At 35.7% G+C, this 17,752-nt stretch overlaps 1 protein-coding gene across 4 annotated transcripts in view; it reads right to left on the bottom strand.

Moving 5' to 3' along the window:
* LOC129738686 (septin-2) overlaps nt 1-17,752 on the bottom strand; it is a 64,285-nt gene that overhangs the window by 17,468 nt on the left and 29,065 nt on the right. For 2 of the 4 annotated variants that reach the window (XM_055729936.1, XM_055729938.1), the window contains exon 2: nt 11,642-11,941. In XM_055729936.1, the coding sequence (XP_055585911.1) occupies nt 11,642-11,648 (7 nt within the window). In that variant the 5' untranslated portion in view covers nt 11,649-11,941. Of the gene's footprint in view, nt 1-11,641; nt 12,196-17,752 lie in introns of those variants that run through there. The other 2 variants (XM_055729937.1, XM_055729939.1) reach the window with 2 other exon arrangements.

Genomic DNA, 17,752 nt, shown 5'->3' on the forward strand with positions numbered 1-17,752 from the left:
AGAATGAACCATTTCCCAGAAAAAAATTCCCCAGAATGCACCATTTACCAGAAATTTTTTTTCCCAGAATGGACCATTTCCCAGAATTTTTTTCCCCAGAATGGAACATTTACCAGAATGGCACAAATCCCAGATTTTTTCCCCTAGTATTTTTATTTGTTTTTTAATGAATTCTTGAATATTTCATATGATTCGAAATTAATTTTTTCAAAATGATTTTTTAAATGTAACTACGATTTTGAAATTTTCCAACTAAATTTATTTTAGAACCAATATTGTGCTTTGTTTATGGTTTGGGTACTTTAATTGATTCAATGCTTACAATGGTCCTTTAAAAAACCGTTTTGGTATCCGACTCCTCACGCTGCGCGTTCGAACTTGAAAGACGTTTTGTCCTTCACGCTGTCGCGTGGCGGACGGGGCTAAGGGATCACTCCTAGCTTTCACGCAGACCTAGGAAGCCCCGGCAGACCTAGACCAATGTCTTAGGGCCGCCGCTTCCGACGGCGGGTCGGCGGCCTCCTCGGATTTGGGAGCTTCGGCGGCTTTGTGCCGCCTCAGCCCCTTCATCCTCGTTGGTTGCGGCCTTGCCGCAAAAGAATAAAGTTATGAAACCCCATTTTTTTTTGTAACAATTCCTTTTTTTTTTTAATATAATTTCTAGTCAGGACAAATGTTTTCAATTTTCTGGGAAATGGCCCTTTTGGCGAAAAAATTTCTGGTACATGGTTCATTCTGGTGAAAAAATTTCTGGGAAATGGTACATTCTGGCGAAAATTTTTCTGGGGAATGGTTCGTCTGGGAAAAAAAATTCTGGGGAATGGTTCTTTCTGGCGATTGTAATTCTGGGGATTTTTCATTCTGGGCAATGGTTTTCGGGTAAATGGAGTACAACCAGAAAAACATGCTTACGCAAAGCGACGACGATTACAGTTGGATTTAGATACTTATCTCAACACACAGCTGAGATATTTAGAGTGCCACGTTACCCCACTTTCCCTATATTACTTCTTTATTGCTCTAAAAGCCCTAAATTTTGAAAAAAATACCCAGGTGTAAGTTTTGGTACAAATTCCCGATAAGTCACAATAGATATAGTTGATTATATAGAACCAATTGAACAGTCTTATCTAAAACTGCATAAATACGACATCTAGTTGTTATGCTGACATTCGGTAGAGACTCGCTGTCAATCTATCCACAAGCATCCATTTTCGAAGGGGGGAAATGCCATATCAGGAAACAGACGCGGTATGCTGATAGCAAGTTGCAACCGAAGAAATCAATCCGCAATAGGGCGGAAAGAAATGTCTAGCCCAGAAAATGCATGCATCGGACCGTCCAGATCCTATTTGCATTTCCGTAAGACGATCGGTCGTCGGGTGTCGATTCACCTGATGAGTTCCAACCAAACTACCACCCTCTTCTTCAACTTTTTTTTTTAAGGAAGCAGTCAGTGGTCGGCGTAAGCCCTTCTTATATGGCGTTAGCTCGGAACAGATCCAATTACTCAAAGGGGTATACTGAAGGCGAATGGGGAATCTAAAAAATACGTTGAAATAGTACCCAGTCTCTATAATAGCACTCGAACCGTGTCGTATCTCATATTGGTGTTGGGCTTTTTATCATTTTGATTCGTTCATAATTTTCTTTCTTATTGTTTAAGGAATCGACTGGAGAACACGTACGGTTATGGTGGTGTGTAAGGAAAAAAAAGGGCAGAGAAGTCTCAAGTGTGACTGCGGGAACAAACAGTCATACTTGAGCTTATGAGAAGGTGTTGATTTAATTAAATTTCCTATACCGGAGACAAACCGACTGGTGGGATGGAAGCGGAAATGCCACTTCGAAAATGGCAGGCCTAAATATGGTTTTCCAATAATCTAGCATTTGGTGCTTTATCGCGAAATAGTTGATATACCGTCGTGGGGAGTTAAGGAGTGTATTTGAAAAAAAAAGCAACACTTTGTTTTGGAATAACTTTTAAATGCATGGATGTAAATTAATGAAATTTTAAAAGTTACCTTGATTACCTGGTAATGTATTTTTTACAAGTGCAATTATTTTCGATGTTCTGGCTAGAGGTTTTTCAGAACTTAAATTTTTGGGCAACACGTGCGCCATCTATAATGCAAACAATGATCCATCTTTTTTAAAATCAAGGCTATTTTAGATCAAGTTTTCTTTCTCCTGGAGCTTGACCTTCCAAATAACTCAAAATTTTGAATTTGATCAAAGTTATAACAAGTTTAGCCGATTGTCCTCTTTCGGCACGAAAACAACATATTTGACTTTTTATCACACATCACCATTTTTGCGTAATGGCACAATTCCAGATCCAACTTAACAGATTATAAACTTTGTAGAATCAATTGAAGTGCTTTGCAGACAAAACGGTCGCATTTGGAAGCAGTCTTTTTTGTATTTTTAGCCATTCATCGTGCCAATCGTTATGAAAGAATGAGAAATTTGGAATTTCCACAGATCGTTAGCCTTTTCAAGTACTAGACACTGAATTATTATTTTTTTTCTCTTTGTTTATTTCCGGGATACAGGCAAGACTTGTCAACAAATAGATTCTGGATGAAAACCTGCCAGGTGATCGTTAAAGAGTTCGTTCTGCTGTCCATCACGAAATTTTTAAAATATCTCCCCACAAGCAGTCCAAATATTTTGCGCACGATTTTACCACCGTATTCTCTTTATTTCACCAGGGGGCAGCTTTTTTACCTTGTAGAAATCAAGTCATACCTATTTATCTAATATATAAAGATGAGTTGGACTATATATGTTTGTTTGTTTGTATTCACCCTATACAAATCCACACCGCTGAACCTATCAGCCTGAAATATGGTACAGAGATGTAGTTGGATCATGGTAAGGTTTTAGTAATAGTTTTGAACCCCTCCCACCTAAGAAAAGGGACCCTCCCATACAACGTTCTATTTTATTCCCACGAATCAAAAGTCATGGCACCCATTTTGTTAACCGACTTTTTTCCCCTTGGCGGGTTGTTTTCACCATCACCATGGGCCGGGTATTAGAAACGACCGTCCTGCCTGAGTTCACGTGTGCTGAAAAGCAAATCGAAGCTTGCTGAGCTTTAAAGATTTGAATGGAGAAGTTTTGGCAGGTGTTTTTTTTCACATTCTACTGCTGAAAGCACGTGGTAGGTACTGGTACGAGATTTTTTGATGCAATAATGAGCTTACATTTTGTATTGAAAATTACAACTAGCCTGTTAAGTTTTTCTTGACTAGAATTGAAGTGATTTTCAAAATGCTGGGGGGCTTCGAGAGTCTATAAGAATATACATTGAACTGAATAGTGAACAGTGAATTGACTTCTTCAGCTGAATAGCTATTTAGACTGAGTGCTGAAAAGCTATTGACCAGATTTTCATTAATTGCAGCTTTTAAAAACAAACTAATTTCACTAATCCCTCATAGAAATTTAAAAGCTGAAGACTTCGATTTCAACGCTTTTATAGCCGTTGAGAAATTTAAATGGGGGATTAGAAAATTTATAAGTCAATTGAATCTGAGATTTTTAGTTTTATACATATCAAAATCATTGGTCAATGTATAATTTTTAAGTTATTTTTCGTTATCAATGTGTTCAATTCTAGCATCCAATTTTGAGAAGACTTATTGAAGAACCGTTTGGTACTGCTAATTCAAACAAATGATAGCTAAAAATTTTAACATTGATCACTCTCCACAATAATTAATGGAATGATTGTGTCCAAGAATAGAAACATTGAAATAAAACCATGACATCATAACGGTAAATTCTGTTAAGATTATTTGTTTTCGATAGCTTCAATCATTTTACTGGTTGTGCTTAACGTAAAAACTTATGCTACACAAATAACACACGACGAATTACAGGACACGACACTATAAAACACAGAATACGATAGGAAAAACGTTAAGTGTCGTGTCCTGTAATACGTCGTGTGTTATTTGTGTGAAACTTTCAACATCTAAGAACATGTACTCACAAAACAGTGTGAAATTAAAAAGCGAAAAAAAGCAAACCTACAATTGAAAACATGAAAAGTGAGCCTTTAACATGGTTCAACAAGATTCGGAAGTCTAGAAGAAATGAAACGAATAAACGCAGTGAAAACGATAAACACAGTAGATAATCTTAATAAAAACTTTAAAAAGATTAACAAATTTCTTATAATGATGAATATAAAGCTTCCAAAATTTTCAAAATTCAAATGACTCAATTTGATTCATATTTTATGTGAACCCGAGCAAGGCCGGGTAAATTCAGCTAGTAAGTAATATAGACGTATTAGTCAGAAAAAAATGATAATTTTATAACTTTCTCTATTCATTTTTTCGGATTGAGTTTGAAAAAACCCTCACATTCCTCTTACTTCACGGAATCAATCATCTTCACTTCTATTCAAAATTTAGCTCACTATTGTATCCTTCGGGACATCGATAACGATTTTTCATGTGAACTTTGGTCGTATAGTTGATTTCCAGCTGTTTTTAGGTCTCCCTCTGAGACTTTTCTGAATTTTCTCGACCCTGCCCAAAAAAACGTATATTACTAGTTAGCTTCACTGAAAATATCATTGATATCCATGCACTCAAAAGTAATTCACAAAACAAAGTGTTGCATTTTTTTCGAATACACTCCTTACTATGGACGTAAATGAATAATATTTGTTTTTGATATCTTCATTTATATTGAATAACACAGATTAAAAATGATATTGTTTACAATAGGTGCATTGAATATAACATTTTTTAAGAAAAAAAAACACTTTTAATGGGGATTTACCATGTTCAACAAACGAAATTCAAACTAAGCCAAAAATAATAACATTTCCAAAAATATACAATAAATAAAGAAATTGATTTCTAAACCGTTTTTGTACTAACAATTAGCACAGAAACTCAAAAAAAAAAAATTTCACTGATAAAATAAATCAAAGTTTTCAAAACAAATACGAGTCAATCAGAAAATTAAAATAAAATATGAAGATGAAAAAGGTAAGTTTTTAATCATTTTAGAAGGATTTTTTTTTATTAAACTCGTTCAACCATTTTAAAAACTCATTAATAAAATTTAACTGTTAACTCAAGGGAACTGATTAGGATTGAAAGATTGAATCTTTTGTCAAATTTTGTCTATCACCATGCGTTTGGAGTTGATAAGCTTTAAAATATATCAGTTTTAAGTGACATCAATCATTGATAACTGATAAAATAACAAATCTACGCTAGAGAAAAAATCAGATTCTGAATTTGTATAGCAACCTATTTAATTCAATCTAGGAATATTATTTTTAAAGATTTTTTTTTGTTGGGAAGAGACCACTGCGACCTGTTGTTACTTCTTTTGTAGCATTACCACGTGTTATTTCTTTTTTCTATATGCTGCCTGATTAGACTAGTTCACTTTTCACTTTTTTCGCAGATCATGCAGATCTTCATGTTCCTTATGCATTTTTAAGTATGTCTGTTAAATTTGAAATCTTTTGAACTAGTTTTTAATCTCTGTTTTGCGCAATGAGTATTTGTGAAAAAAAATCAATTTTTTATTGAAAATCTTTTTATGAGAGTTCTGTAAATCGACAATTTCAATGTGCATGGTGGTTGATATTATCAGCATTTTTATGGATCTGTTCTAGATAATCGTTCAAAACAAACCGAAAAATTTTTAAAAACTATAAATTACCAACTTGTACAGAAATTTCACTAACAAGTTTAAAGTTAAAAATCTGCAGAAAATCAGAAACAGACTTTTTTTACAAAAGTTTTTCTTGTAAAGCTTGCTTTTTTATAACCTTTCTTTTGATGTAATCAATTTACAAATTAGATGCATAGCTTTCATAGATATTTTATTCAATTAAGTACCCCATGACTGGGCCAAGAGTTAAAAAAAAGAGCGTGCTTTGATCGAGTTGGAAGTAAAACCTCTTGATGCCACGTTTTTCAGGTTGCATAAAGCTAAACCTTGAATAGGAACTCAACTACGATACAAAATCTGATGCATAAATATTTGAATAACTTTGCTCCTATTCTTGCGATAATAACATTTTAAATATAAAATCGCGCATTTTGCGCCTCGAAAACTCTTCATTTTCGACTTGAAAACTCATAAACTCTTGATTTTTTTCTGATTCTTTTTTGGACCGAATGGTCCAAAAGTATAAGGAGCCACTCTAGAATCCACACGAAGTTCAAATCAAGCATCGGAATGGAACCCTTGATCTAAAATATGGTAAAAAGTATATGGTAATTGGGGATAACTGAATGCAGACCCCTTAAATAATGCAAATTAATCCATTTCCGTCAGTCAAAAAGTGTTTTCCGACTAGTAGACACCTAGTAAATAACTAATAGTGAACAGTTCCTTAGATTGCAACATGTGCAACCGGTTTTTACGCAATGTGATAGATGTGTCCTGATGGACGAAGGAATTTATGTTAAAACCGGATTTAAGAGATCAAATTTTTCGAGATGCCTACTAATGAAAAGATTCCAACCAGATTCCAATTGCTTTTTTCAGGTGAGTTTCTGTAAAATATCATGATTTTGCAAAGGTTTTACTTCTGTGGTAAAAATAATAGATCAATACATGACTGACACAAGTGTGCAAAGATAAAAAAGAGATTTTATGAAAAAGTAAGATTATTTCTAGAAATCATAGATAAATATATTTTTTTATATTTTTATATTAAATGTCATATTAACACCTTCATTTTCTCCATAGAAAGTTTTTCGATCAAATGATTAGTTTTTAAAATATAATCGTTTGTAACTGCCCGGATACTAAATGATCATAGCCTTAGGAAATTTTTCACAAAAATTCAATGCGCAGAATAGAAATTACTTCAATAGATTTCAAATTGGGCTGAAAAACTTGAAAATGCATGAAGAACAACCCATATGAGTTCGACTTTGATCTGCAAAAAAAACCGAAAAGTGAAATAGCTTATTCCAGATACACTGTCGCTATTGATAAGTGCCAGGTGAACACTGGTTGAACATTCGATGAGCACACATATATGTTAGATTAAGGTTGCCAGATTGCGCGGTTTTATCCGGGTTTGCCCGGATATTTGTTACTAAATTTGAGAACAGTCCGGCCCGGCCCGGCTGAGTTTTGACAAAATTTGCCCGGATATTGCCCGGATCTATGGTCGTCTTTTTGAAATGGAATGCCCGGATTTTGCCAGGTATTTATATTAAAAATTGCCCGGTTTGTCCGGCCCGGATACGTGCTGAGAGAATTCTGGCAACCTTATGTTAGATCCTTAATGCAACCTTACGTTACCTTAGAGCAAGTTCACTGGTGTTGGGAAAAAGTTGTAGAAATTTTGACACTTGTAGCACACATTGAAAACTTTCCAATCCAAAAACTTTTTCAAGATCTTCAATTCAACTCAGCCTTCAATTTTGTTTACAACACGTGTTCTATTTCCGCATGCTGTGATGCAAAAATAGCTCGATTTCTATCATATACGGCTAAAATAGAAATAGAACTGTAAAAAAATACAACGCCCTAATCTCTTGAAAACATGGTAAAATTCTCGTAATGTGCTATAAGTGTCAATTTTTTTACCACAGTTTCCCAACACGAATGAACTTGCTCTTAGTTCACACAAGACTTGACATTGCATGATCTTAAAAAAGTTAAATTCTATTGGCGATTTGCAGCTCGAAACGACGCTCAGAAGGCACTGAGATCAAAATGATGATGTTACGAATGCAAGTGTCAAAACACGTAGTAATTTTAGAAAACAATGAAGGAAATTTAAAAGTTTCGGTGTTAATTGTGTTATTATCTTGAAGAGACTCAAGAATATGGTAAGAAAAAGTAAATAAAGTAATCATTGTTATTGTTTAAGCCCGTCTATGATTCAATTTCAGTTAAATCTCGTTTCCGAAAAAACAATCAGAAACAAACAAACAGAGGTTATCCAGTTAATTTGCAAGCGAATTGAAAATTGATCCAGGAGAAGTTGATAAAAAAAGGCCGAACCGAAACCAAATAAACTTGCCATGGAACATCCGCATTCCTCGTTTTGTAGAGGAACCCAAGATCAAGAACTTCGTTTCGATAACCTTTTCAGTTAAACTCGAAAATCTAGGAAAATACACAAGAAATTTATTAGATCTATTGGTCTTTCAATCCAGCAGCTGGACATTATCAGCCTAGTACTTCAATCAGTGAAACAGAAGAGCTCCGGTACGATACCAGCCTTATCAGATTCATGAAACGAGAAACCTTCCTGAGAGTGGTGAAAGGCAGCATTCAAAATAGAAATTCGGTAGAAATTCTTATGTGAACTAATGTGAATAGAAGCAATTTACTTCGATATAGAATTAAAATAAAGGGATTTATTACATTAGGATCTTCCACTTTATTACACGCCAAAATGATAATTTGAGCACACAATTTCCTTCAAATTATAATTTTCTTCTTTCCGTTGAGCCGTTTATTTTAAAACCTATTAAAATAAGTTAGTGGTAAGTCAAGCAATAATTTTATAACATTATCAAGGAAATACGGTATCCAAACTGAGTTTCCGGTGGACCAACTGAGTTTCGCAAACTCATAAGTCGATTTCTTCAATAATAACTTCTTCTCGGTTAAAATGAAAAAAATTGAAAATTTATTTTTTCTAAAAAATCGTTAAAAATTATGTTTGCTTAGGCAAAAGTTATGAAGATTTGAAAACTCAAGATTTTCTAACCTGATACTACTTTTGTAATTGTCAGCAATAAAACAGTTTTTGTAAAACTAATAATTTTGAAAACAAATCGTATTAACTGGCGTGTTAAAAAACAGCCATCATCACCCTTTTGTTGGTTCAGAAAGTGAGAAATAGTTGGCGCTGCATGTCAAAAAGTTTTGCTGCAAATCGCCAATAGTTTTTTGTTATTTAAAAAAGATTTCATTACAAGTATTTTTGTAAATACTGAATAAAGTTTAAAAAAAATTGAATTTTTTTAACAAAATTTGTTTAAACTTGCGAAACGCTTCAATTATTCCAAAATTCAATTTGGTTTGAAATGTCATTAAAAATTGGTTAAAGTTAAAATATAGAAAATTTATATAATTTTTTTTCGCAGAACTTAAAATTACTTGAAGTCTTGAAGAGAGTTTAAAATTGTTTTAGAAACTTTTTTTTTTGAATTTTATGTCTTTGTTTTAACGTTTTGTCAAAAAAAATGCATAAATTTCTTAAATGGTATTAAAATATTTTGAGCATTTAGAAGAACAAGAAACACAAAATGAAATTGAGACTGAAATTGGTTTCTTGAAAAATATTTTATATAAGCATAATTTTTTGAAAGCCATAATTCTTAGGAATAAAGTAGATTATACTAGGTTTCAAATTTTGTTTTGCTAATTCTGGTGATCATCGTGAGTCATGCTGCATGGCTTCAAACTTGTTGATGTATAAAATAAGTAGTCACTCCATGGGTCAATTTTCATTTGACCTTAACTTTTTCAAACATAATTTTTTTCTAAATATATTTTGCACACTTTTACCTTTACTAGCGCGAACATTCCTGAATTTTGACTTTTTCGTGTAAGTTGAATTACGGGTGTTACTGGGAAAACAATTCTTTAACATCACTTTTTAATCATAACCATAAGGTTTGGTATATACCTTTAATATCCATAATTGGTCTATAATTGAGCTCTTCTTTTTGAGAGACAAGAAATAGCTTACAGAAATAGCCAAAAATTGATTATGTACTTATTTTGGTACAAACCGATAAACTAAGTGTTGAGCTCTAATAAGGTTTTTAATTGGAAAATTGAAATAAAGAATCTATCATCTCAAAAAGTCTTAGTTATTGCCAAAATCAAACGAATTCTTCCTGAACTTTTGTTACTTGTTAATAAAAAAAACTGTTGGTTGGTTGGTTGGTTGGTTGGTTTGTTGCAATTTTCTGTTTCTTTTTTATGTTTATATTGTTTGTTAAACATAACATGTAATATTTTTTAAATTTAACATCACTTTATAGTTTTTTTGTGGCTTTTATTTATATTCGTTTTTTAATTGATTTAATTATTTGCATTTTTGTGATTATGGAATTTTTGAAGCAGTTTTTAATTATTGTAAAATTCTGTAAAAATTCGTGAACGTAAAAATACATTTATGGCATTCACCTCGACCAGGAATCGAACTCGAGTCCACTGTTTACCACTTCGACACCTAACCAATAGTCTAAATCGTCAGATTAAACATGTCAAGCTGTAGCTCTATAATTCAATTGACTTCATCGAGTTGAATTCGCTGCCAGATTCTACGGCAGAAAATGCTCATCGTGCCCTGATTATTGATGCTCATACTGCCCCAGCGGGGTTCTCATTATGCCCCTACAGTGACTGTTTTTCAGCTTTTGGCAGAAAAAATCAAATGCATTTTTAAACGTTTTTATCCACTTTTTCAATTTTTAGCCATTAATAAATAGACTTTTTTAGTGTCTGAACACGAATCAATGAAGTAACTCACAAATTATAGCTGTTCTATGGTTAAATTAACGTTCTTTTTAAGGTGGCCGTTATGGCCTATCTCCCTTTCTATTCTTAATGTGTTCGAAATGAAGAAAATAAGTCTCATTAGTAATTTTACGAAAGAAAAATAATAATATCTTAATTAATATTGCTTCAAGCGAATATCTGTTATTTAAAGCCCGGTTTTTTTTGAGAATTTTAAAGAATTATTTTAAACGCATTATCTTAAGCGTTTGAGTTAAGACATGTATCGTATTAATTTTCTCCATATATGTATGTAATATTTAAATGAAACTGTATTTGAAAACTGATATCACCATCATTATTATTTTTAGACACGAATGCCATAATACTGGTAAAGTGTCAAAAATAAAACCTAAAATAACTACCCCGGAATAGGGGTTTTAGCATTAAAAAAAACACATTGTTTCGAATGCAAAGCTTCCCACTTTTTCAGCCATGATCTCATCGATGGAGTGTATTCATCTCACAGATTTTGAACACACCTTTGAGTTGTGCTCTGCCGAAACAAAATTTCAACTTTTGTTTCATCGATTAATTCCTTATCACTGAAAAAAACTATAAAATGTGAGATAAGGCAACGGGAAGCAAGTTTCGAGTTTATTTTGCGATTGTCTAATAGGAAGAAAGCAAAACAAAACTGGGGGAAAGCAAAAATTTCGTGCTCATTCTTCTGCGCCAGCAGCGTTCAGTCGAGCAGACGTCCAAACCTTCTTTCTTTCCATTGCATTGCATTATTGGTGGGGACAAGAAATGCTCTATTCACGCTCGTCGTTTTCGCACCGAAAAATTTTAACACCCCTTCACAGCAAGGCGCCTCCGAAATCGACATACTAGTTAGTCAACCAATTAACTTCCTATTGACTTATATAACTTTGGCACATTATGACTTGGTACTGCAAGGTGTAACATTTCACCGAGCAACAAGATACTGTGCTAATGTTTACAAAAAAAATGGAAGGAAAAAAAGAACTACAAACCATATCCACCTTCCTCTTGCATTAGCTTTGCGTTGTGTTGTAAGAGTATGATGGAATCGATACGTTATTGTTAGGTGGCTCCTATCGAAAAAGGAAATACCAAACTACCTAGTTGAAAAACAAAAACTACTCACCAGCCATGTTTTGTTGCTGCTGCACCTATTTTCGCCTTCCGCCAGGCAGTTTTCCCACGTTCCTTGGCTGCTAGACACAAGTGCCTATCCCAATTCGAGCAGTTTTTATTCCTCTTTTCTTAATTCGATTTACAATCGAAAATATCAGCCCCTTTCCGAATTCTCTGCTTCGAGACGCTGCGTTTTTCAGCTACGCAGAAAAACAACTATCACTTTCACATCTTGTCACTTGTCATCCTTTGTGTTCACTTTTTCCTCTTCTGATTCGGGTTTTTCTTTGACCACAAAAACGAAACTACACTTTCGAAAAATGAAAGAATACAATTGAGAAAATTTTCACCTTTTCTTCCCACCCCGAAGTCGATGAGATTGTTTTCAAGAAAGCCCAACAATTTTCGGACACCACACACCAAATGCGAATGGATTCGGTTCGATGGCTCGCGATGAACTAACTGAATTGCGTGGCGTGAACCCAGTCAAGTCGTGGAAATCTTTCAATGACCTGGGCCTATCCAATGATTTTCCACCCTCCCTTTCGAGCTATTCGTCTATTCGTTCACAACCTAAGATTCAGTGATACCGAGTGAAGTCCTCCGGGAGCTCCTGTTTTGTTGTGCCATACATATGATTTGTCCCTTTTTCCCACAATCAGAAGGGTGCGCGCCTGCGCCCGCGCTTTCACACGCACACACCGACCCACCGCCGTTTTGCCACCCTCTTTTTTATCTGGATAGGCACCCTTCGCGACTTGACTCGGGTTGTTTTGCACCGGGTGAATGCTGGTATAGTCCTTGTGCTGTTGACGTTGATTCATCCCTCTCGAATTTGATCGAGGGTTGGATTTGCGATGGCACCACAAATTTCGACAATTTTTCATATTTATAATTGGGTACCAACCACGAAATAATGGATAATTTTCACATTTTATCAAATTCGAACACGAAATAATTATAACCAATAAACGGCACATAACTACCCTATAGTTCATCACAGAGGGCAGCACTGCATAGGTCATCTTCTGAAAAATATTTTCCCTAAAAGTGCTTGCGCTATTGGAATGAACTCGGTAGAGATAAGTAGGAAAAAGGATTTTCCTCAGTCAGTCATCAGTGCCATCTAAGGGAAAAAGTTGAGTAACGTTCTATATTTCGTTTTTTTGCATTTCTGGTGTTTATGTCTGAACTGATTTTGAAGGATTTTGGCTGAGTGAAATTAACCATTATAAACAAATGCTCTAACAAACTTACCTGAAAAACCAAAACAATATTTTAAGTCTATTTACTACTCCCCATTCATTCAAGGGTTCAGATCTGGCCTAGTTTAAGAGATAATACGCTTTGCTAAAATTAAATTTTTTTTTTAATTTGAAGGAATATCTTTACAACTATTTCTGACATCACATAGGAAGATTTTAAGTAAGTAATTTAACACTTGAATCAAAACTGCGTGACGTTATTAATGATGGTTCAAAAATATTTAAGATTTTATTTGGTTTCATCAAACCATTCACAAATCTTTGTTACACCCTATAGTTCAGCTAAAAAAGTGCAAAATTTTTTTCAACCAGTGTTCCTATTTACCTATTAGGGTGATTTCCCACCCAATCGTTGTCCCCTAACCCATTGTTGCACGGAATGACTTAAATTGTAAATATTTCAGCTGTTTTCCAATTTTTTTTCAAAAATAATACTGAATCATATTAATTGGAATGTTTACTGATAAATTGAGGCTTTTTACGATATTTTCTGTTGTAAAATATGCTACGACAGTTTTAATTATTCTTGTTTTTTTTTCGCGCGATTCTTGTGCGAGTTGTCAAACAAAACCTTAAGATTCTTTCTACGGCAAATAAGGTTTTGCATCAAAACAAAACATTTTCGTAACGGTAATCTTTTCGAAACCTTTCTTTAACAATTTTAACCAGGGGGGTGACAGCCCTATCCTTTGTCATTGATTTTGACAACCATCAAAATTACGGGCCCACGATTTTGTGGGCCCATAACAAACCTGACATTTTGCTGTCAAGGAACCGGACTAGATGTCAAAACCTAGAGAATTATGAATGATTGCACACTTACACAATCATCATTCTGGTTCCTCATTGGTTGAAATTTGGACTTTTTCAACTCTGTACTGGTTTGAGAGGAAAACACCATAAACGTTCCTCCCGATGGATAGAAAAAAAGAAAAAGATTCTTGTTCGCAAGAAGAACCAGATTGTCACCCCCCTCACTATGGTTTTAGGAAAAATACAAAAGCTGTTTAACCGTAGGATGAAAATAATAATTTGCAATAAACTGCTTCGCATTGCCAATGAGTTTGTTGATTTATATAATCTTTGCAAAAACATGTCATGAAATTATTGCAAGCTCCAGTAAGCAAAGCCTGCAATTTTACAATATTTTTCGATAGATTCCGATGTTGATTGTAACTTTTTCCGTGAAAAACTTTGCTTCTACTCATGATATCAAAATAAAATCTTAAGATTTAACCTTTTACATCAATATCTTATCAAACCAAACCACATTTCAAGTTTATTTGAATTTCCTGGATGATTTGTCATGATCTTTCATGTGAAAAAGGATATTTTGATGAAACAGCAATAAGTCACTCAAACGCAACCAATTTGCAAATCATAGCTTGTGGGGAATCGTGGGCCACACATCTTGAACCACCTATATTTTTATGATTTTAAACACATTCAGAGCCTAAAATACTTTTTTCCTAACTGTAAAGTTTTCTTATGCCAAATGAAGAGTTATGAAAAATATTTTGTCCATCCTATCCATCCATTTCGAATATATGCGATCATACACAGCTCTATTTTTTATTTCATCATCTGAAATTGCTTTAAAATAACGAAATGAATTAGGAAATCACAGTTTTGGGTCAACTCATAAACTTTGTATGTTATTTGGTCAATTTGGATTTGGTGGTCCACAATTCCCCACCATTTTTCAAAATCCAAAAAATATCGCTTTTTTTCAAACAGTCAGAATTTGGGGAAAAAACTTATTAAAAATTATAAAAAAACCTTATTATTATTTATTTCACACACCGTCTTGGATTCAAATATCCTACAGACTGATCTTAATATCTAAGGTTCTTAATCCTATGTTTAAACATCGTTTTGGACACAGTAAAATCAAACAAATTGTTCACAACATTAAAACACTGAAAACAGCTGGTCAGAGGATTATTCTGCCCGTAAGTAGTGCGATGCATGCCTAGCGCTAAAAGTTGTCTTCCTCGTAGATGTCTGGATGGTGCAAGAAAGCATACTTCATTAAGTAGAACTGCACAATCCACGTTGCCGGTAACCAGATCAAACACAAAAAGCCGTTTTAGTTTTACACGTCTGGAAGAGAGGGTTTCTAAATTGATCAACACGCACCGACTCTCATAATCCGGAAGATTGATGGGGTCGTTCCACGGAAGTGACCTAAGAGCGTAACGAATGAATGATCGCTGCACTCTTTCGATTCGAAGACTCCAAGATGTATGGTAAGGAGCCCACACGCAAGCGGCGTACTCCAATACACTTCTCACCAAGGAACAGTACACAGCTTTAAGAGTGTATACATCCTGAAAAGATTGTGAATTGCGCCTCACGAATCCAAGAACAGAGAAAGCCTTCGCTGTGATGGCACTGATATGGTCGCTGAACGTTAGTTTTTTATCTACGATGACGCCCAGATCGTTCATGGAGCTGACTTGTTCGATGCTGGTACCGTTGATACTGTACTCGAAACAGACATTGGACTGACGGCGACTAAAAGTTATGGACTTGCATTTTTTTATGTTCAACTGCATCCCATTTTCCAAGCACCACAGGAGAAGCTCGTCAATGTCAGATTGAATAGCGTGGCAATCTAGAACCGATGAGATTATTTTGTAGATCTTAAGATCATCAGCATATAGCAGCATACAGGATTTCAAACGGAAAGCCAGATCGTTCACAAAAAGAACAAAAATCAAAGGGCCTAGAATACTGCCTTGCGGGACACCTGAGGTCAAATAAAAAATACGCGAACGTGATGTATTGATCTTGACAAACGCTCTTCGATCGGTTAAATACGATTGAAGCCATTCGGTCATCCAAGGGGGAAGACCCATGTGAACCAGCTTTTCAATGGCGAGTCTATGAGGAACTTTGTCGAAAGCCTTACTAAAGTCAAAGTAGACTGCATCCACTTGTCGACGCTTCTCGATTTCGGTTGATAGGAAGTTGGTGTAACACATCAGGTTTGACACTGTGGATCGCTTCCTAACGAATCCGTGTTGATAGTCAGAGATCAAGTGACGAGTGGCGTTATAGAGCACCGAGTGAACCATGCTCTCAAAGACTTTGGCTATGCAACACAGGATTGAAATTCCTCGGTAATTTTCCACGGAATTACGGCAACCGGATTTATGTATCGGAGTTATCGAGGCGGTCTTCCATATCGTAGGAAACTTCCGTTCGTGAAGAGAACGATTGAAAAGCAGACAGATAGGCAGCTTCAGTGATTCTGCGCATTCCCTCAAGAATACTGGTGGTAGTAGATCAGTTCCAGGACCTTTTTTGATGTTCAGCTTTTCCAGCTCGGATAGGACATCACGTTGCGTAAAGTTAAAGGATGGTAGCGTAATGTCATGCGTAGGAATACCCTGTTTACTCGCATCAGAAAGCTCAGGTGAATTGGGATTGTTCACGCTGCTGAAGAAGTCGGCAAACAGATTGGCCGATTCCTCAATTGAATCTGCGGACAATTCGTGGTACTTCATTTGCTCAGGTATACAGTTGCTTGACTTGCGGTTCTTCACAAACGTCCAGAAACTAGATGGGTTGTCCTTCAAGTTTAATTCCATTCGGTCGATGTAGCTACGAAATGATGCGGCTTGGCACTCGTTGTATCGAGTTTCGAGTTGCCTTAGACTTTCTTTATCCTGTTGGGACTTGGAACGTAGAAGACGCTTTCGAGCCTTGCGTACAATATTTCGAAGATGACGAAGTTCAGAAGACCACCACGGAAGTTTGGTTGTGTTGAGACGTCTCCGCTTACGTGGGATGATCCTATTCATGACATCAAAAAGCTTTCCGTAAAACAGCACCGTTGCGTCATCCGTTGATTTGTCACCGAGTAACTCAAGCCAGTTGATCGAAGACAGACTTTGATTCAACACAGTATAGTCACACCTTGCAAAGTCGAGCTCTAATTCACCGTAGTTTGTTGGAGAGTGTGCGTCACCGTTATTATTGACGGTAACGCAGAGCACGAAAGGCTTGTGGTGTGCATCTGGTCTCAAAAGACTTGAAGGGGGTTCAATCACTTCAATGTCACAAGTGTCGCTAACGAAAGCGAGATCAAGAATATGGTCATTTGCGTTCCGTAGAGAATTAACTTGTCTAAGTCCAGTAACCAACATCGTTTCGGTGAATGTTGACTCTGCTTCAGTCGATGCATTGGTGGGTATATAACAGTTTAGTTCCTCGTCATAAACCCAAACAAGTCCCGGCAGATTATAGTCCCCCAGAACAACGATTGTGTCGTTTTCAGAAGAAAAATTGCAAATCTCCTGAACAGCCGAAGCGTGCAAAGAGTAAACTTCAGCAGGAGTAGAAGGCCGTATGTAGATACCACAAAGATAAATCGTGGACTCCGTGAGTTTCAAAGTGACAGCCACTTGTTCCAAGGGGCTGGAATCACTCAGCGTGACCGCTGAACAATGCAAAGACGACTTTACAGCAATTAGCACACCACCACCCCGAAGAAAGGAACTAGTTTGAACGTTACGGTCACATCTAAATACTGAATAGTGCGAAGTGAGCTCGGAATTAAGAACGTCAGGGCGTAGCCAAGTTTCCGTTAAAACGATAATGTCGTAATCGCAAGCAGCCGCGCTGAGATAGAAGTCGTTCGTTTTCGTTCTCATACCTCGGACGTTCTGGTAGTATATTGTGAATTGACGCCGGGAAAGGGTGGAAGTCAGATGCACGGTGCGTTCTGGAGGAGCAGTTGATGTGAGTCCGACAATGGTAGTACACCCGTCAGGCTGTACTGTTATGATACTTTGAAAATGTAGAAAACCATACCATTTTTGATTTTCATTTTATCTTTTATAACAAAG

Source organism: Uranotaenia lowii, chromosome 1 (genome assembly GCF_029784155.1).
Source record: "Uranotaenia lowii strain MFRU-FL chromosome 1, ASM2978415v1, whole genome shotgun sequence".
In the NCBI taxonomy this organism is placed as follows: Eukaryota; Metazoa; Arthropoda; class Insecta; order Diptera; family Culicidae; genus Uranotaenia; species Uranotaenia lowii.